Source organism: Lathamus discolor, chromosome 15 (assembly GCF_037157495.1).
Source record: "Lathamus discolor isolate bLatDis1 chromosome 15, bLatDis1.hap1, whole genome shotgun sequence".
Lineage (NCBI taxonomy): Eukaryota > Metazoa > Chordata > Aves > Psittaciformes > Psittacidae > Lathamus > Lathamus discolor.
Window position 1 is genome coordinate 3797168 of NC_088898.1, and position 20327 is coordinate 3817494.

The following is a 20327-nucleotide window of genomic DNA, read 5'->3' on the forward strand; positions in this document are numbered from 1 at the left end:
AGAAGCATGTGCTTGCAGATGCACACTTGGTCTCTAGCTGCAACTTTCTCTCTGTTCACCATTCCAGGCTAGTACACAAGTGCTAGAGCTAGTGATAGTTTCCAGATGTCAATGTGGAAAATAACTGCCTGTTTTTATTTTTAACTAGTACTAGTCTGCAGGGAAAACTTGTGTTTAAATAGAGTGGTGAGGAACAAGCCCATTCTTTTACCCTTGCAGGTAACTTGTTACTGTGCTTCAGGACTATGCAGTGGGTTCAGTTTGGAGCTGAGGCTTCTGTGAGCAGTCCTGCCTCTTGGTGCTGGCTTTCTTGAAGGAGGAGTAAGCTAAAAAGGGAGGTAACCTGATTCCCAAGGCCCAGGAAGAAGTGCTTTTGGGAATGAGAGACAGGGATGCTTTACAGAGGTTGTACCTCGTGGAGTCTGTCACTGCTGGATGTGCAGAGTACTGTGTGGTCTGGAAGCTATTCATAACCCACAGCAAAAGGACTTACGGTTCTGTAAGCTGAAGACAAGCATTAGGTGCAGCGGTGGTGCAGCAGCACGTTTCACCTGCCTCCTCTCCTATGGGGCCAGCTCAGAGGCTGGGTCTCATCTGAGCAGCACTGGGATGAATTCTTTTTTTGGAGTAATATTACACCTGAACAAATAGTGTGCTAGGCAGGGTAGAATCACACTTAGCCACAGTTTTCCCTTTGTTAGGTCCTTTTTGCAAGAGGAGAAGAATACTGGCTTTAAACCTGACTGTGAAAACCTCATGAAAGTGCAGTCCCTTCATCTGGCTGAAGGAGATTTTCAGGACAGTTTGGAAACCCAGGAAAAGCAGCAGTGGATTCAGTGGGCTGTACAATAAATAGGTAGTGCTGGCGCATAATCAGGGAAGAGAAGATGGCAAAAATGTGCCATTCACAGGTTCTTGCTATTAATAGTGAGTGACACTTCTAACATGGGAACATGGCATTAATTCATGTACCATAATCAAAGGGTTATTTAAAAGGTAATCTCTGACTGAAACTGCAGCTTCGGGTTCCTAAATAGATGGAATATAACAATTGCATAATTCTTGTCAGTACTCGTTTTTCTTGTTACTCCTCTGCTCTAATAGATTTAGAAATGTAAGAGAAGGCATTTTCTTGTGTTCGCATGAGACAGTCCTGCGTGGAGGACAGAAAGCATCCAACAGTGAGGCGCAGCTCTGCAGGAGTGTTACTGAGAGTGACCCTGCTATAGGACGTTCCCATGGGCTGTCTCTGCTTGCAGTGCCGCCTGGGACGATGACCTAGTTTGCAAAGAACCTGAATACTTTACCAGATAATTATAGGCACAGCACAACTCAAGCCTGCAAAACCAGGCATGGCATTCGTCCTCCATGTTCATGGTCAAAGTATATAACTCTCTCTTTTTCCGCCTCAGCTGCACATTCTCCTCCAGACACGTTACACAAGTTGTTGTGCATACATGAGCCATAATGGCTATTACAGCTGTGAACCGTTTTCTGAAGAAAGGGCCTTGTCATATGAAACATCCTGTGCGTTGGCAGGGATCTTCGCGCATAACTCCTGACCGCTGCTGCCTTCTCAGCAGCTGTGATGAGGTGCTGTGACAATCCCCTTTGTGCGCTTCAACATTGCGGAGGTAGATGAGCCTCCAGGCGCGCTGTGGAAACCATTCCGAAGTTTCCTGTTAGGTGGGGTGTAGTTTGCAGCCGGTCCGTTTTATCTGTGCCGCAGTGCGAGCGCCTTGCTGCAGTGCCATGGCAACGGGGAATTGATTAACGTGCTTCCACTGGCGTCCCTAATTGCTCTGCCGGGATGCGGTTTGCCACGGTGGGGTCCCAGCCGCAGCATGCTGCAGGGCCCATGGGGACGACGGGGACATGTGGAAGGTGAGCAGGGGAGGTGACACAGGGCTGCGATGCGCACAGGACTCCTCTCTGGTCCCGCCTCGTGCTGGACAGGCCTGCGGGCTCCCTCTCTTGGCTCTTAGCAAAATGAAAGGCTTCCTGGTGCAGGGAAACAAAAGCTGTGATGAACTGTCTCCTATCTTCCAGTTTTGCAGTCTGATTTCTTGTGGTAGAGATGGGATGGGCTGTTTAGGGAGGGCGGGCTGTGAAGCAGGATAGGGCCACCAAAGATTTTCTCACTAGTCAGTGAAAGCAACACTTCCAGCTTGGGTTCAGCCTGTTTATGAAGGTGAAATAGATACTGGCTGTTGAGTTTACTCTATATCTCAAAATGCATTTTGGCAGAAATTGCCGTATCCCCACTGGGGCTGTCCTGTTACTCCTTGGGACATGTAATGCACTTTATCACCGTGCTAGAGTTGAGAAAAAATGATCCTGAAAGTAGTAATTACAATTTTTAACCAGCCTTTTGTCATTTCCAGTCTTGGCAATGAGACATTGGGGTGACCAGAAAGTTAGGGAGACTCCTCTTGGCACAGTGAAATAATGAATAGCAATTTGACAGGGTGCATTTAGGAAAGCATTGCCCAGACCTTGCAGTGGGAACCTGCCACATGCTGTTGCAGCACTGCCAGCATCATCCTCCTGGCCTGGCAGACACCCTGGTCCTACCCTCTGCCATGGGCCCAAGATCAAAAGGCAGAATTACTTCTAAGTTGATCTGCAGAAGGTCTCTAGGTGCTGCTGGGAGCATGGTGCTGAGGAGCTGACAGGTTTAATATGCATGTTCGAACGGGCAGCTGCTGGAAGAAGAATGCCTTGCTCCAGACAGACCTGTCGACAGACACTGCTCAGTATTTCACAGCATAGTCTTTCTTCATGGCCTTCAGCTTAATTAAGATGTTGTTGTGACTGCATACTGCCTTCATTTCAGACTTAAGCATCTTCTGGCTGCATATTGCTTTGGCTTATCAGAGCCACAAGGACGGTGAGAGAGAGAGGGAGCCCTCTCAGGCAGCCACAGATAATAACGTACAGGGAAAAATCCTGAATGAAGTGAAAAATTATTTATAATAATGGTACTCAAATGGAAGGGAAATAAGTCACTCTAAGGGTATATAAATTTTTATGATAGTGTATAAACAGCCATAGCTTGCCTTGTCTCCCATCTATCCCTGCAGAGAATGAGGGCAACATCTAGCATAAAGAAAAATATAATAAGAAAACGAAGAAATGAATGGGAAGAGCTGGAGGATTGATCACTCGGTGTATTTGTATATCCTGATGTAAAAGGTGCTGCTGACAGGTGGCCAGGTTTCTTCTGTATAAAACCATGTGTGTGCTGTCAGGGCGGTGTGAGCAGCCTTGTTTCGATTGATGAATTGCCTGCTTTCTTGATTAAACCTTCCGTCACTTAAGAAACAAAAAGCCTGTGTTTGGATGGCAGAGTGGGACATGTCAAAAAAATCTGTCTGCTTTACCTTTGTGCAGATGTTGGGCACAGACTGTAACATGTATTATTAAAATGAATGTGGCATTTACTGTGCATTATTTCTTTCCTGGGAGAAGGGACCTGTAAATTATATGCTAATAATAAGCTTTAACCCTTTCAGAAACCAAGAGATTTAGGAGTGCAGGTATTCCTGCAGGCCTCACTAATTGGATGGGCTCTAACACCACTGTAGCTCTCTCTGAAGTTAATAAACAGTGTGTTTCAGACCAGTATGCTGATGCCTCTTGGGGATCCTACCTTCCATAAGTTTTCTGCCATGGAAGTGCCACTGAAACATAAACCTTTTGAATTACAAAATCTTCCATCAAAAGCCCCCTCCAGATTCTGATTACAGGGGAGATCTGTCTTCTGCCTGGGGCCGAGCAGGACCTCCTCAGCAGGAGGCACAGCCCACACCAGCACCAGCTCTAACCTTTGATTGCACTTCCAGATTCCCTTCAGGCTGCCAGTTTGAGACGTGCTCAACCTGCTCGTCTCAGGGAAAGAGTTAGGGATGGAAAAAAGGCTTAAACCACCCTGCAGAGCGCATGGCAGGATGCGGTGTTATGAGCTCGTTTAAAAATGAGATACTGACAGTTTCGGCTGTGGTTTCTGGGGACACTCAGGCTGGTCCAAGCTGTGGGCTTTGGTGGCTGAAGTCAGGTGGGCAAAGCCATTGCTGACTCTAGTGTGTGACTCTGCACGATGCTGAGCAAGGTTGTCTTGCTTGGGTTTTTTTACCCCCTGAAATTTTACTGTAGCCAACTTCAGCATCATATTGCAGGTAGACCTGTTTGGTTGTCGCATACAAATTTATGTCATTTAAATATAGGACAGTCAATACTCATACCTTGTCTTGACCTGTTGTCAAACTGTCAAGACAGAAATCACATTGCATAGAGTCTGTCAGGTAGTACTGCACAACCCCATCAGGGTGTGTGCACAAAGTAGTTAAAGCCTCTTTGTACCAATTCTCTGCATGAAACAAGTGTATGAACTTCCAGATACTGCTGCAGCTGTCATCATAGAGCCAGACTAAACTTCAGTCATTTAAACCTATCTCTGAGGATTTTTGTTCTAGCAGAAACTGGGAGATAACAAGATGATCAGAGTTACCCTTGGGTGGGACTGAGTTTCATTTTTTGAACACTTAAATATGGAAATTGTGCTGAAAAAGCAACAGAACAACAGTAGAACATGCTTTGATGGACGTTATTTGATAGCATTTTCAAATAATACTTGCCAGCTGGCGACCCAAAATGATTAAAACATTTGTGCAAGGAATAGTTAAAGGAAGAAATAGTTGATGTTGATGCTGATATGTCATCCGTAAGTTCAGTACCTGAAGTCATGTTAATCCATAGAAATAAACCAGTATCTGGAAACATATATTATTTGTACTATATAAAAGTTAACTGAATCCTTTCTTTATATTCAGACTGTCTGTGACTATGGCTGTGATTTTGCTGATACTGAACTGAAGGCAAAGGTTTTCATTCTCTTTCAAAGAAAAAAGGCCGTGTCCTTTGGGTAGGAGCTTAGATGTCACATCCAGAAACAAGCCACGTGCTTTATCTACCAATAAAGCAACGTTCCTGTTTGTGAACAAGGCTGTAGTAGTTGCCATTCATTTAGGAGTGGCAGGCTTTCAAAGCAGTTATTTGATGCAGCAGTGCGTTTGCATGTATTTCTTATCTTAAAAGTACTATTTTATACTGGTTTGTGATTGTCTTTAACCACATTATCAAAACAGTTACTTGTGTGAAGTGTTTTTCCCAGAGAAACTGGGCTGAGCACCAAGGAAGAGAAGCACAGCCAGCTGCCAGCTTGGTGTTGGCTGGCACATTTACCGTAAATGAGGATGCTTTCGTGGGCAGCTTTTGCAGGTGTTGCTTTCTCCCCATGTCTAATTTGTTTATGTTGGAATCATGCACCAATGTTACCTTAAATTTACCTTAAATGTAACTATTTACTAAAATGTTTGTTTATTCTTATGTTTTATAGATGAATATTTCATTTATTTAGCTTGTTAAGACACTTTCCAGAAAACACACTTTGTGGTCTGATTGGGTAGCAGGACAGTAGCAGTTTGTTGTGGTATCTGTTGGGCTTATTCAGCCTGGAGAAGAGAGACCTTATAGCAGTTCCCAGTACCTAAAGAGGCTACGTGAAAGCTGGAGAGGGCCTTTCTGCAAGGGTGTGTAGGGACAGGACAAGGAGGAATGGCTTTAACCTGCCAGAGGGGAGACTGAGATGAGCTCTTAGGCAGAAGCTCTTCCCTGTGAGGGTGCTGAGGCGCTGGCACAGGGTGCCCAGAGAAGCTGTGGCTGCCCCATCCCTGGCAGTGTTCAAGGCCAGGCTGGATACAGGGGCTTGGAGCAAGCTGCTCTAGTGGAAGGGGTCCCTGCCCGTGGCAGGGGCTGGAACAGGATGAGCTTTAAGGTCCCTTCAGATCCAAACCATTCTGTGGTCTGATGGATGGCAGGTAGTGACGTGGGGCAGGCAAGCCAAAGCAGTTGCCATTGTGAAGCAGGACAGTCAGGCTGTGGTTGTAGAAGGGAATGTTTGCAAGGGTAGTTTCCAGGTAGAGGTGGCTCTGCCAGGTCACCCAGGCAGGATTCCCTGGCAGGCAGCTGTTCTGCAGTGGCAGGAGACACTGGGCCAGGTCCCTGCAGGGCTGGGGGCTCAGTCCAGTGATGAAGGCAAGGTGAGCCAGGGTCCATCCACCACACAGCACTGGGAGGAGGGGATGCTCCTCTAGGAAACGCAGGGAGGTTTGATGTTCATTCCACACAGGTTTATGATCCAGATCTCTGGAGGCAGCAGAGAGTGGAAACTGATGTTAATGATCTGGAAAAACATCAAAGCAGTGGATTCCTGAAGAGGAAACCAAGTTGCTTTTCTGTATTGGATAATGCAGAGCTTGGCAGGGGGGAGCTGTAATTTGTCTGGGTAGCTTTGTTGGAAGCATTTATTTCACACGCTGCTCTTATGGCAGCAGTTTGCTTCCAGATCCCTCTTTCCTTTTTGGAGCTCAGTCGATTTACTCAGTGTGGCTGAGTTTGGCTCTGGAGCCTGGCTTGAGCCCTGCAGTAGCTGGGCTCGCTGGGGTGGGTGCTGGCAGCAATCGATTTGGGAATGCCTCGTTGCATATATTCCGCCCCGCCTTTTTATTTTAGTCCTTTTCTTTTTAATCATTGTTTTAAAAATCCATTTTTTTTCTTTTTCAATGACAAAAGTTTCTTTCAGAGGACTTTCTAGATTAAGAAATTAAAGAAAAATTAAAGATTTCGTTACATTTCATTGCCCGCACGTCAACTTCTTTCTTGTGCAAAATGTCAGGTTATCTATGCCACAGCTGCCACTTACTTCTCTCCAATGTACGTTTTCTTTTAAAAGATACTGTATCTTTTGTCTGGCTGTAATGAGGACAGACGTTTTAATCAGGGGTTAGTCATTTATTTTTGCAAACTGTTGTTTTGCTTCATCATTTTTGCAGGTAATTAAATGGTTCACTTGGCACAGTGTGCCTGCTTTATTAAAACAGGTAATTCTGAAAAAAAGGAAGATGCTATTTTGTGGATCAGTGCACAAGAATTGCTTTTATCTTCATCTTCCAGCATAGTTTCTGGTGGTTTTGTGATACCCTCTTGTATTCAAGTGTATGTTGAAGTGTTTCAGTACACCCTGCTCTCTAGAGGGGGAGGCCCTGTGCTCCATTTTACTGTCGATCCCGATTCCCACGTGTGTGTTCTTTGCTTAAGAATAGAAGCGGAACTAAATTTATGTTTTATGACACTGAATTTTAATCAGGATGGTCCAAAACCAGACAAGTTGTGACACCAGCTTTATTCTGCATTGAAACCTCTTTACTGAGGCTGAGATTAAAGTCAGCTTGTTCTTTACCTATTGCAATTTCCAGTCTTTGGACTGAGAGACCCAGATAATCTTTGAAATATAAAAGGCTCTGTTAATATCCAGCAGTTCAGGGAGACTAAAGTCTCAAGTAAAATGCTGCAGCTGCGTATTTCAGAAAGGAAAATTCAAGTGTTACTTAATACTATATTTAATGAGATTCAGAAAGGTGTATTTCTTGTTAAACTAGCTCATCCGTGGTACACAGGTTCTTTGCGTGCTCACTGCGGTGTGTGGCCCCACGTTATCAGTGCTGTGCTCGGTCCCAATGGTGAAAGATGAAGCCATGAGTTCTCCCCCCTGTGTAATTTCTCAGGCATGTGATTTTCTGATTAACCTGGTGTCGTCTGAAGTGGCATTCTTTATCTTCATCATCTCACTCTTTGCGTACTGGTACAAAGCCGCGGTCCGGCATGGGCAGCCTTGCCGTAATGTACCACACATACAGGCTTTTTCCTAGATCACACGTCTCGTTCCGAGGAGGCTGCTTGTTGATCTCTGTTGAGAGGATTATCCTGCTACCCCGAAGCCTTGAATTATGTATGAGCAGGTGTACCCGTGGCATGGGCGGTGGTGAAGGCATTGACACCAGCAGCTCTGAGCTGGGTGCATCGGAACGCTGCCTGACGCTGGAGCAAGGATGTATGGAGAGGGAGGGTGATGCTGGAGGGTACCCTGCCGATGATGTGGAGCCAGGTCGGGGCAGGGTGCGGCTCTGCCCTCACTCCGCGTGCCCAGCAGCAGTTGTTGGAGGAGGGCTGCTGGATGAGGATGTGCTGGTGGGACTCGCACTGCTGCGTGTGGAGCACAACCTCTGAGGCGGGCTGTGCTGTATTTGTTTTGCTTTTCTGAGTGCCATAGTTTAATTCTTTTTTTGAATAGGAAGCTGCTCTGTGGTTTGGATATTTAAACAGTTATTAACCGAATGACAATTAACAGATTGCATAGACAGATTTTCTTTTCAAAACCTCTGAAATTGAGTACAGTTTGCAAAACTATCACGGCATAGTAATGACAATGAATTTTGATTTCCCGGAACTGATATTAGACTCCTTATTAAACTATGTGCATCTGCTTTTAATTTACTCCAAATAATTGGAAAATGCAATGAAGCTTTCCAATTAAAGCACGGCTTTATGCTGTTTAATAATACCCCCATAATATTATAGCTTATGAAGTGACAGGTGAGTTGGTGTATGAATAAAACATAAAGGCAGCAATAAGGGACAGAAAACCGGAGACAGTTGTTGGGGATTTTAAATGCTGGATGTAATTTGCATATATTAATCTCTTCTTTTCAGCCTTATCAGGCGTTCTTCAGTATTTGAAGTTAAAATAGCATTGACAGGCGGGAGTACGCTTAGTTTTTCAAGGATTTATTACTTGTATAATTTCTGATCTTTAATAAGCAGATATGACTGATCCTCATAGTTCTATAGAAATCGGTTAATTGTTCCAGATGGCGTGTACTGATTATGCAAAATTACTTTTCACACCATTTTTTTTTTTCTGATGGAGTTTGGAGTAAAATTAAATTTTTTATAGCCTTCTTATCATGCTGTTTTACAGTGGTTTTTGCACAGAAGTTGAATTTAATCTACTATATTACATTGACCAGCAGAGTTATTCTAATGTAGCATTCTGTGATTTGACAAAGAATAATAGAACACATTGCTCATTGTTCGTTACTGTGCTGCTAATAAAAAGGAGTTCTAGTGCAGAAAACCAGGCTGTTATTTATGAAGAATGCTTAATTTGCACAGTTAAAAATGCAAAATTGTTACAATGAGATGTTCTCTCTTTTGGATAGAAGACTTGGGCAGAACAAATGAAAATAGTCTTGTTGCTACAGATTTCATCTAATAAGGAAGGATTTTTTTTAATGACTGATGTGGGGTAGGCTGTGTTTTATTGGGAGGAGCAGTCATCCAGGCAGCACGCTCCGACTCCAATCAAGAGGTGTCACTGGTGTTTTCCCTGATTATCGTCATCCGGATATCTCAATGGCGTAATTTCATAATTGAAAACATTTATAAAGGTTGTTGGGCTTCATTTATCTAATGAAAAGCTGTTTATACCAAATAAACCACACATAAAGCCCTCTTGCTAATGAGTTTATTGCGATTCATTTTGGCGGTGACTCAGTGGTTGGAGGAGGCATCCTGCTGCCTTGCTGTCCTGGTTGTGCCATGGTGGGTCCCAGTGGCAGGTCCCCATCCTGTGGGCTATGCCATGGGTAGGGGTTCTCAATGCTGCCCTTGGTCTTGCCATGGGTTTGTCCAGGAGTAGTGTTAGGCCGTGATTTTGGTGTTGTGTGCTGTGCTGTGCCATGTCATGGGCTTCTTTGAAACGCAAACGAGCAAATGTTTAAAGAATGACCTTTTGGTTAATGGAATTTATAATCCAATTCAATTAGAAATGGGGGGATACAGTAAATGGACTTTTATAAAGAGTGCTTATTTTTAACTCAATAGAAAAAAGACAAGTAATTAACTCAGTCATTAGAAAGCTCGAAATTTCTCCCATCTCCTGTGGAACTAGGAAATTGTTTTGTGTATACTCTTATGTATATACGAATAATATATATGGAGACAACTAATGGCATAAATCAGAAATGATTAGAAAATGTTTGTTCTAATGAAGTAATAATTTGGTAGTAATGCTTTTCATCAGTGTAGCTTAAGGCTACATTAAGTGGACAGACTTTATATGGATTCTCTAATTTTAATCTTCAAAATGCTATCTAATGTCTCATTAAGACTTGCATATAATGTATCTTAAGTACAGTCATTAAATATAGTTTAGGGAGATTTATGTTCAGATATTGCTTAAAGATGTTTTAATAGGCCCATTTACTCTGATGATATTAATGAGCTCTTAACACATATTAAGCTTCTAAAACTAGTGGTATTCCTCTCGCAGTGAGCAAAACAACTTAGGAATTGTAAATGAATTGGATGCTCCAACAAGACCGTTTTTCAACCGCGTCTTCAGACGCCTTCTCCAACCCATTTAGTTCCATCAGCATTGGGCTGTGTCCCAGCTCCGCTGCTTCATGTTCCCAGAACATGTAATACCTCGGCCTCAGTGATGTCATTTGGACCTGCTCGTTGATACATCGTCTCATGGGCGTTCAAGGGTGTAGCAGGGGTTGTTGTTGCTCGTATAACTGTGTGTGTAGTAAAGAACTGCAGGTTGAGAACAGGCCAGGCCTGTGTAAATATCTGCAGCGCTACACAGATTTGGTTGTGTATCTACTGAAATAAACATACTTTAAGGAAAGAGCCAAATGAAGCCACGCTTTAGATAAATTCTGCTTTTTGATCATCTAAAGTTAAGATGCAAGAATTATAATTATGATAATAAAAACTGTTCATTCCCCTATTGTCACTTTAGTTCCAACTCGGAAAGTTATTGCAAACAAAATTCTCTGGTTTCATCACTCAGCTCTTCTTAAAAAATCCTTCTGAGTTCAGAGACTTTTATAATTAGTAAATTGGTTTGTTAGAAGGAGATAATGGCAAATTTCTTCTTTTCATAATTGGACATTTCTTCCCTGTAGGCTAATGTATGCGCGGCACTTACATACACAATAAGCTGTGCTTTTGAAAAGCCATAACTAGCTAATAAGTGCTGTGGTGTCATCAGAGAGTAATGGTTTGCTGATTAGCATAATTAATGACAAATGGTGGTGCGGAGCAGGCGGATTGGTTTCGCAGCTGATGGATGTGCTGCAGCCGCTGCCAAGCCGTGCCAAGGCAGCCAGGCTGGCGCTGGTGTTGGGCTCAGTACTCACCTCCAACCTGCGCTAGCACCCACCGCTGCTCCCAGCACCTCAGGGAGCCCTGTGGAACAAACACGTGGCTGCTTTTGGGTGCTCCGCTATGCTGGAGGATGCTGGTAGACACTGCTCCAGACCTTGCCAGGAGCCTTGAGCCATGCACTGATGATAGAGCAGCAGCATGCATGGTCCTGGTCCTCGTCTTGGTTTTGGTCCTGGTCCTCCAAGAGAGGAGGGATGTGCCAGGCAGGTGTCTACACTACAGAGTGGATGCATTTATCTGTGACTTGATTAATAGGGGCTAATTTGCATTTGCAAATGAGACTGATAAAAATGGAGTTACCTTTTCACCTTTAAGGGGGAGGAGGGATTATTTCTAGGTTCTCTCTTTTTTTTTTTTAAGTGATAAGCAACTCTTTTACCAATAAGGATGAAAATACTTAATTTGCATTAGCAAAAGAAGCTAATTATTATATAGTTAATTAGCATCTGGAAATGAGGATTATCTTAATTACAAAGCACAATTTCCTTAATAGCTACAAAACTGTAAGTTTGATCTGTGTGGAGATTGGTGACTATTATTATGTAATTAGTGATCATATTAATGGTGCCATGTATTTAGATATAATTTGCATATGCAAATGAAATTTACCTGATAGAAATATGTGGCTCCGCTAATGACTCTGAGCACTTAAAAATTAAATTGCATTAGGAGATCTGGATCCTGCGCTGCTGTGCAGTGGCATGGTGGATCTCCTCCTCCTCTCAGAGCATTTGGCTCTGCAGGGCCGTAGCTCCATGGTCTGGCTGTTGGGAGAACGAGGAAACCTTTCCCTGTCCTTTTGGCTCCCTAGACTTTGGTGTTAGGATCAGCCTCCTGCAGATGCGTGGAATCTCATGCAGCACAGCCGTCACCCTTGCCATCCTGCCATCCTCCCCTGCAGTGACAACCTTTGGCTTTGGGTCCTTGTTGAGGCTTTTCTGGCTAGATAAGTGTTACATCTGTGAGCACATGTTCTGTTCATCAGTGAGCGGGAGATGGAGTCGCATGTCCTTTGCAGGCGTGCTGGTGGTGTGTTTCTGCTTTCCATTCACTGGAGTATGGAGGGCAGGATGCTTTCAGGTCAGCTGATCAGTCTTCTGTCCTCTTTTATTAGAAGCAAAAAGCTGTCTGTATGTTTAAAAGAAACCCTAAAGTACCTTAAAACAAAACCATGTTAAGAGAGGGTGCTGTGCATGCTTATCTCCCCAGGGAGCCCCGTGGGACAGATGTTGGTCGCTCAGTGCACAGCTGGACACTGCACAGTGCTGTTGCTGCTGGGCAGGGGCACAGCCATCATTGCAAGTGTGACCGCTGCCACTGCCCGGTGACCTGGCCCCTGTCCAGAGAGGTTTTCCAGCTGGGGAGCCCCATAACCTTGCAGTGTACAGGGACTCGCTGTCCCTGTAGTTCGAAATCACACCTCCGTAGATTTGTTAGCAAAGAAAAATCAAAGCTTCCAGGGCCAGCTATTGTAACAAAATGCAGCGTGTTTCTTTAACGTCCCCTGCTCCTAACCTGCGGTACTGAAATGACTGAAATGCAAAAAATACCAGTGCTGGAAGGAAGCGGCCGTTACCCAACAGGATGTTTCTCTCATCAAGAGGGAGAAATTTACAGCTGCCGGCCGGGGAACACTGCAGCTATTGTGGGTGCTTCCTGAGATGCTTTCTGCAACTGCCTGCTCCAGCCCGAGCCCTGCCTGCGCCTCCCTGCCTCTCTGCGGCAGACAGACGGTACATGTTTAATGACTTCCAAGGAGTCTGTCTGTCATTACAGCCAGAGCTGAAAGTAATTGAAAAGCGTCTGTGTTTCTCTTCAGTACAAGCTGGAGGGGTGAGTGCCTCTGCCTCACCTCCCTGTCCTCGAGCAGGACCTGTCCCAGCTCTGCACAGCCCCGCGCGAGGGCCCTGTTCTGTATCTGCTCTGGTCTAATTAATTAAGGGTTGTTGCTTGGAAGTAGCACATGCTTAGGTGTGATCTTTGAAGTTTAGTGTGGTGCGGAGACTTCAAAGGGGGCATTTTATTAAAAAATAATAAAATCAAGAGCTCCTAAACACTTGCAATTTGAAGAGCTTTGTTTGAAGTCTCTCCATGTTCTCTGGTGCTGATACAGCCGCAGCGCTGAGGTACTACTTAGCCGTCACCATGCAGTACTTAACCTTCACTTTATTTAAAAAAGAAAATAATCAAAACCAGGAGTATTCTCTCAAGTGTTTTCGTGGCTTGATCTAGCAGTAAAGAACTAATTGTGCTGTGTCGTGAGCTATGCAGGAAACGGACAGAATCAAGGCTGACAATCAAATTAGCAAAAATGAAAATGTAGTCCAGGTCTGTTTTCTTAATCAAAGAGCTTTCAGGACGAACAGGAAAGCTGTAAACCTTTCCCATCACGGAGGTTTCCTTCCACAGCCCGGGAGGCCCCTGCTCTCCCGTTCACCTCGCTGAGCATCATGTGGTTTGGTGCTGCTGCTGTTGTACTGCCTGGACACCAGGCATGGGCTTCCATCTGGGCTATGGTACTGTTTCCTTTCTTCCCACAATGACTCCCTGGTGCAAGCTCCCACTGGGAGCTGTAGGACAAGGAGCTAACCCCAGAGCCATTGCGGTGCTTTTGGGTGCTCTCCTGAACTTGGGTTCGTGCCTTGGTGTGGTGGAGCTGGAGAAGGGAAGCTGAGCCCTGCACCTGGAGGCACCTCTGGGCTGGGTGTGCAGGCACAGCCCACAGTGCAGGTTGTTTCAGTGGCGTATTGGACCGTCCTGGCCACTCTGGTCTCCCCTCGTCAGCATGTTTGACTAACGAGAGGCTGCACAGGGCTGGCAACCTGCTGCCTCGGCACAGCCGGCATCAGTGGCCTCTGTGGGAGCAGCACAGATGGTGAGCCCAAGCAGCATGTCCTGGAGACATCCTTCCCCTTATCCTATGCCTTCCCCTGCCCCTCGTCCGAGGGCTCCCCTACTGCAGGGCTGCTCTGGGTAGGCTGAAAAGGGAGTGGAGAGGAGCCAGAGGAAATGGGGTCACTCTCTAATATTTGGGTACTTTATTAAATGAAGTGTGTGCATTTTGGGTGCGGTGTCTGCAGCCTGGGGCAGTTGCAGCGTTCCCCATTGCAGCCGGCTTGGCAGGAGCTCGTGGGAGGGTTTGCTTTTGTTTCCCCCCTGAGGTTTTGCTATCATTAGTGATTTGGAAATGCAGAGTGGTGTTGTTCCATCTGGGACTTGGTGCACGGTAGCACAGGGAGCACACACACATGTTTACTATTCAGACTGCTATTTAAATTACTATGTACAGAAACAGTGAAGTGGGAGGCTTAGCTGTACATTATGAAGAGTGTGGTTTATTTTGAAAAGCTTGCATCCTTCTCTTGATGTGTTGCAGACTGTTGTACAACATTTTTTTCCATACTTCTGAATGACTTTTTCCCCTTGTTCTGAGATCACACAACGCGCCTGGGTTCATGCAGGTGTCCTGTGCCATCCTCCGTGCCTGGGTGCAAAGGCTCAAGTGTGCAGAGATGTTGCCAATGTACTTTGTGGGAAGCAGAGAGGTGTGAATGGGAGTCAGAGCCTTGTGCATGCTGTAGGGTGTTAGGATGGCTGTGGCAGACAGGCAGGGGCTGGGCAGGGTGCAAAGGGATGATGGGTGTCCTGGTCCCTGCCTGACCAGCCTGCCCTGGCCAGGTAGCTGTGCGAGGCCTGGTGTGCTGGTTGGGCAGGAAGGGCCATGCTGCTGGCAGGAGCAGCCTCACTGGGCAGGCAGGCGTTGGACCTGGCATCCTTCATGCCCTGCAAGGGCTTGGGGAGTCCCTGTTCTGTTCCTTGGAAAGCATCAGCCTAGTGCCATCACCCCTGGTTAACAGTTGTGACTGCAGAGCGGGTGTTCCCCAGGGAAGAGCCGTCTCCATCAGCTGAGGGGTGACTGTGTCCGAGTCACAGCCTCACCCTGCACAGGGCACTTGCTGCTGATGGAAAGAGCCCTCCTCATCTTGGGGATGGAGCAGACATGGGCTGTGCTTTTTTGCATACGTGGAAATGGGTGTTCAGAGGGGCCCCAAGGCTGTGCTGTGTGCTGGTGGGTGCCCTCGATGTCCACACAGGACAGGGGCTCACATCGCTCCCCAGTCTGCCCACAGCTTCCCTGGGCCCGCTCCAAGCACTGCTACCCGCCCTCTGCCAGGTTCATACCCGCTTCCAAGTGCTTCTGGCGTTATTGAGCTAAAAATTAAGTTTTGTCAAAGCAGGAGAGCTGTGCTGGGCTTATGGTATTGCTGTGAGCTGGTTTATGAGATATTCATCTCGGTAAAACATAAACACTCTACTAGTGTTTCGGGTCTGGGGAAAATCTGAGGACTTGTGCAGTATTGCAGAAAGCTCTTTCTAAACTCTAAGATCATTTAAATTTTCAAGGTGGCAATAGTACCTTCACTGTTGGGTGTTTTTGTTGGTTTGGATTAGCAGTGCTCGGCTTTCAAAGTCAGGAAGGGAAGTGTTTTGCAGGGGATTTATTAATTTAAATATTTTTAATATCAGCAGTTGAAAATTCAAGTGTAAAAGGCCATGCAAAAATAGCAATAACAGAATCCAAAGCTGTAAAAGCTTATGGTGAGAATTTAGATGCAGAAGGAGCTGTTATTTCCTGGGGAGTTCAGGTATATAAACTCTTCCATGGCTGTGTATCCCCACAATAGTGGTGTGAAGAATTAGCGCTCACTGCAGTATGCAAACTGAACCCGCCAAGCACTGAGGCAGCTATTCATCTATACCCAGGAGCTAAATATGACAATGTTAGCATTTTTCATTTCCCTGACGTTACCATTAATAAAGCAATGATCCAAAAGAAGCTTTGCTGAGTCTGTTCTTTATGCTTCCATCACTCACGACTAGATAATTTCACACAGGATCGTTTTTAAATTAAATGACGATAAAAGCGCTCTGCTGTCCTGTGTTCACTAGTTCATAGAAGTCTATCAAGTCATTAATGTGTCATGACAAACTGCTAGTTGGATACAAGAGTAATTAATTATTTGCATAAATAACAGGGTGAACTTCGTGCTTTGAACCGCAGTGACATGTGCATCACATCACGGACATCTCGGAACCTCTTGCAGAGAGTTCATGGGAGGGGCGGAAGCCGAGCCGGCGTGTGCGCTGTCGCATCCTCACCCGCTTCAAACGGGCAGGAGCTTGGCTTGAGTTTTGATGCTTTTTGTGTTCCTGCATTCTTCATTAACGGCTGCTTCAAGAAAGCATCTGATCACTGGAGATTTCAATGAACAATTATACAGATTTTCATAATCACCATTAATCACCACATATTTTTCAAGATAATTACAGCAATTATTATTTAGATTCCTCTTTTATGTCCGCATTGTAGAAAAGAACAAGTGCTTATTACGCTGGGTAGTGTAGAGAACTACAGTCTGAAGTTCTTTGTCATCCAGAAACTCATTATGTTAGCTGATGCTGCCTGTGAAAGTTCGTCAGCGTGTTTAAATTAGGGTAGCATTGGCAGGTCTGATTATTTAAATCTGGTAGCTTTGCTAAAAATATAGTTATTCAAGAAAGATGAATTACTAATTTGACAACTGAGATTTAGTTGGAGTCTGCAGCACAGAAGGCAGCATCTATCGTGTGCTTAAAGGAGGGTGACAGTACTTTTTCAGATTAAAAAGAGAATTTCTGAGCCAGCTAACAAGTTGTATTTTTAGAGCACAGTTTTGTGGCCTGCCCTTTAAAGGCTGAGAGTAAGTCTTAGTAAATTATAATGAAGAAGTAGGCACCAGTTAAAAGTTGATTGTGCTTTTCAGTGGTCCTGCACTAATGAAGGGGGTGGCTCTTCCTTCCTTTCATGTACCCTTCGCTTGGAGGGGTCCATCCTCCTCCTGGCTACTGTCAGGTCTTCATGGGGACTCCATCCTTCAGGGCTTGGTTTAGGAGTGAGCTTGCCTTCCTGCTGGTGTGCTCAGAGTGGTACAAGGCAAGGTCAGCTTTGCCTGCTTGTGCGAGGAGGCTTTATGTGAAACATGCAAGGTGCAGATGTTTCACAGGACTTTTAAAGTATTTTGAAGTCACCACCTTTTGAAGATGTTAAACCTACGTGGGTTAATGTGAGTTTACTCATGTGGTGGTGTGAGTAATGTTAGCAGTGGTAGTGTTGTGAAAATAGGGCCTTGCCACCTTTTTTTGTTCTGAATCGGTACACATTGCCTTTGGAAATAGCTGTATTTGGCCATTAACCAGCACCAAATTCTTTTATCTGTTTGTGTTGCTCTCTGTTGGTCTCTAACATAACACAAATTGACATCTTAGAGTTGAATAGCTCTTGGCCAGACTAACCGGAACTGCAGCTCCAGGCCAGAGACTGGCTGGTAAGTCTTGATGCTGCCCATGGAAATAGCAGCACCGGGCAGAATCTCAGCACAGCACTCAGCTCATCAGAGACTGCCAGGAATGCTTCAAAAGCAATGGCGGGGGGAGGGAAAAGGGAGGAATCAGAGGCTGCTGCTGCTGTTTATTTACAGCAGAACATCAGAACAAGGGACATGGAATTAAAAGCCTCCTACGGTTCTGGTTTCCATTTAATTTTATCATGAAATTAACTGGCTGCTGTAAACGGCAGTTGCGCACTGTCTCATGGTGCACAGGAGGAGCAGTGGCACCCAGACCCTGGTGCTGGACACCCCAGCAGACTGTGGCACAGCGATGGGAGCTCTTTCCTGCTTGTTGCTGGAGATGCCTGGCCCTGGAGGCTCCTCCCTGCAGTTACCTCCATCCCTTTTCTGTGAGTCTCAGTGGGCTGGTGTGCGGTGGAGGAGTGCTTGTAAGGGCTCAACCTGCGCTAGTGGTGAGTTTGAGCTTGCACATGTGCAGCCCTGTTATGGCTTATGTGGCATGGCCATGCTCCACATGGGAAGCACGGAAAGGTGAGTTCTGTGCAGGGCGATGTGCTGCTGAACCAACTGTGATGGAGCCAGATTGCAGGGAAGGACCAAGTGCTGCAGTGTGGCCTTGGGAGAGCACTCAGCCCCATCACTGTGTAGTGTGCAAGGGTGCCCCTGTGAAATCACTGCAGAAATGCATTGCTGCAGCTGGCATTTTGTTCAGGGCAGCGTGGTGTGTGGTACCCTCGTGAAGCATAGCACAACACAGTCTTACCCACGGGATGTAAAAGCTAACATTAAGATGAGGCGGTTCATTGTTGCGCTGGAGCAAATTGTCACTGCACTTGTTACTCCTCTTGGACTCAGATTTACATTTCTAAAAGGAAGTTGGGTGCCTCACCCCTGATGTCCTCATGAACGTGACAAAAGCAGCAGCAGCTTTCGATCTCCCTTTCCGTGACCTGTGCTCCGGGACAGTGTGCAGCACTTCCAAGGGTGAGGTGGAGGACACAGGGGTGTGCTTCCTTGGAAGCATTTGCTTTGCCCAGGGCCATCTTTCAGCCTGGAAGGCTGGAGCCCAACCAAGACGCAGGGTGAAGGGGCAGAGGCTGCCAGTGCTGGGAGGCAGACTGGTGCTTTATTTCCGTACAGTTTCCTGAATTGGTGGGTATTTAAATCCTCGTGACTCCCAGTGCCTGGCTGTGAAAAGGGCTGTTGAATGAGCGTGTTGTTTTCTGATTTCTGCCTTTAATGTATTTTACCAGCAGGCCGGTGACGGGCCTGACACGCGGCTCCTGTGCACGTTCCTGCGCTTTGGGAGCACAGCATTAATAACACACTTCCATGCATCATGCCATTTTTAAGCATGATCGTTATGATAAAGGGCATATACTTAATTACAGGCCTGCTTAATTACAGCTCTGTTGAAGCTCGTTTGTTTAGGAGAGTGCTAATTGCGCTGCTGAGCCTTTGGCACACCCTGCTTTCATCTGCTGCTTTGCTGTGCAGTTCTGAGCTCTGGGAGGGCTGGAGTGTGCGAGGACTGAAGGACGGGTGGACGGGCATGCTCATCATGGCTTAGTCTTTAAATTACTATACCAAAGCCAGCGTGTGACTGATCAAAGCAGGTTTCTGTCGGGGTAACAAATGCAGATGGGCTTCCAGGTTCAAAACTTCCTGGCTTTGGTGATGCTGCTTTTCATCTGTTTCCTTTTGGTTCACACAGCACTGTGGCTGCCACATAGCACCTTTGATAATGAAATGACTCCAGTGGAGAAGTGGGGGCTTTTTTAAAGTCAGAAATACAAAAAGCAAATGTAAAATGCTATGTAAAATGCTTGTTAAATTGCTAACATGGTAACTCAGTGGTGCTAATGGAAGTTGCAAACAGCGAGCAGAGGAACACTGAGTTTGTGGGTGCAGATGCTTTGTGAAAGAAAACCCTATTTGAGGATTACTTGAGGGCATTTCAGGGCTTAAATTTGCTCTAGTTTGAAGTTTTTATTTCTTTCGGAGTTGAAATTTAAGGACTTAAAATGTTAAATGTGTACCTGAAATAAAGCTGGGTGTATTTGGGGCTGCACTCTGCCTTAGAGATGTGCCCTTTTCCATCTGGTGTCGAAATTGCTGAGTTACATGTTTGGAAAGTAAGTGTCTCCGTTGTACTGACACGTCTTGTGGGAGGCTTTCTGTGAAGTTTCTGAGGTGGTGGTAGCAAGACACAGACTGTCCTGGGTTTACCAGGAGCCGTTTTGCTCCTTCTTAGTAACTGGTGCAAGCTCTGTGTTTTGACTTCCAGCCTGGGCAGAGAGCTGATAACACCGATTGGTTTTAATTGTTGCTAAGTAATGTTTGTTCTGGCCAAGGACTCTGTGAGTCTCATGCTCTGCCGGGGATGAGGGGAGGCCGGGAGGAAGCAGAGACAGGACACCTGACCCAAACTAGCCAAAGAGGTATTCCATAGCACAGCACGTCATGCCTGGGATGTAACTGGGAGTTACACAGAAGGGCACTCTCTCTCTTCAGAGGGGTTGAACTCGTTCGGCGGCGGTATCGTATTCTCCTGTTATTTTCTCTTATCAGTATTATCATTGGCGGTAGCAGCAGTGATTTGTGTTACACCTTAGTTACTGGGTTGTTCTTATCTCAACCTGTGGGAGTTACATTCTCCTGATTCTCCTCCCCATCCCTCCGGGAGTGGGGAGGGTCGGGGGGGGGAGTGAGTGGATGACCTGTGTGGATTGGTTTAAACCATGACACAGACACTGAGCCATTGCTCCATCTAAGAGGACAGTACCGCTAAGCTTGTGCTGCAGA

At 45.7% G+C, this 20327-nt stretch overlaps 1 protein-coding gene across 6 annotated transcripts in view; it reads left to right on the top strand.

The window, feature by feature from the left end:
- Window positions 1–20327, top strand: part of MVB12B (multivesicular body subunit 12B) — a 58021-nt gene that overhangs the window by 31862 nt on the left and 5832 nt on the right. The window contains exon 8 of one of the 6 annotated variants that reach the window (XM_065695321.1): window positions 12343–12817. The exons of 3 other annotated variants lie outside the window; for them this stretch is intronic. In XM_065695321.1, the coding sequence (XP_065551393.1) occupies window positions 12343–12461 (119 nt within the window). In that variant the 3' untranslated portion in view covers window positions 12462–12817. Of the gene's footprint in view, window positions 1–219; window positions 3045–3083; window positions 3527–12342; window positions 12818–20327 lie in introns of those variants that run through there. 2 more of the 6 variants (XM_065695323.1, XM_065695322.1) reach the window with 2 other exon arrangements.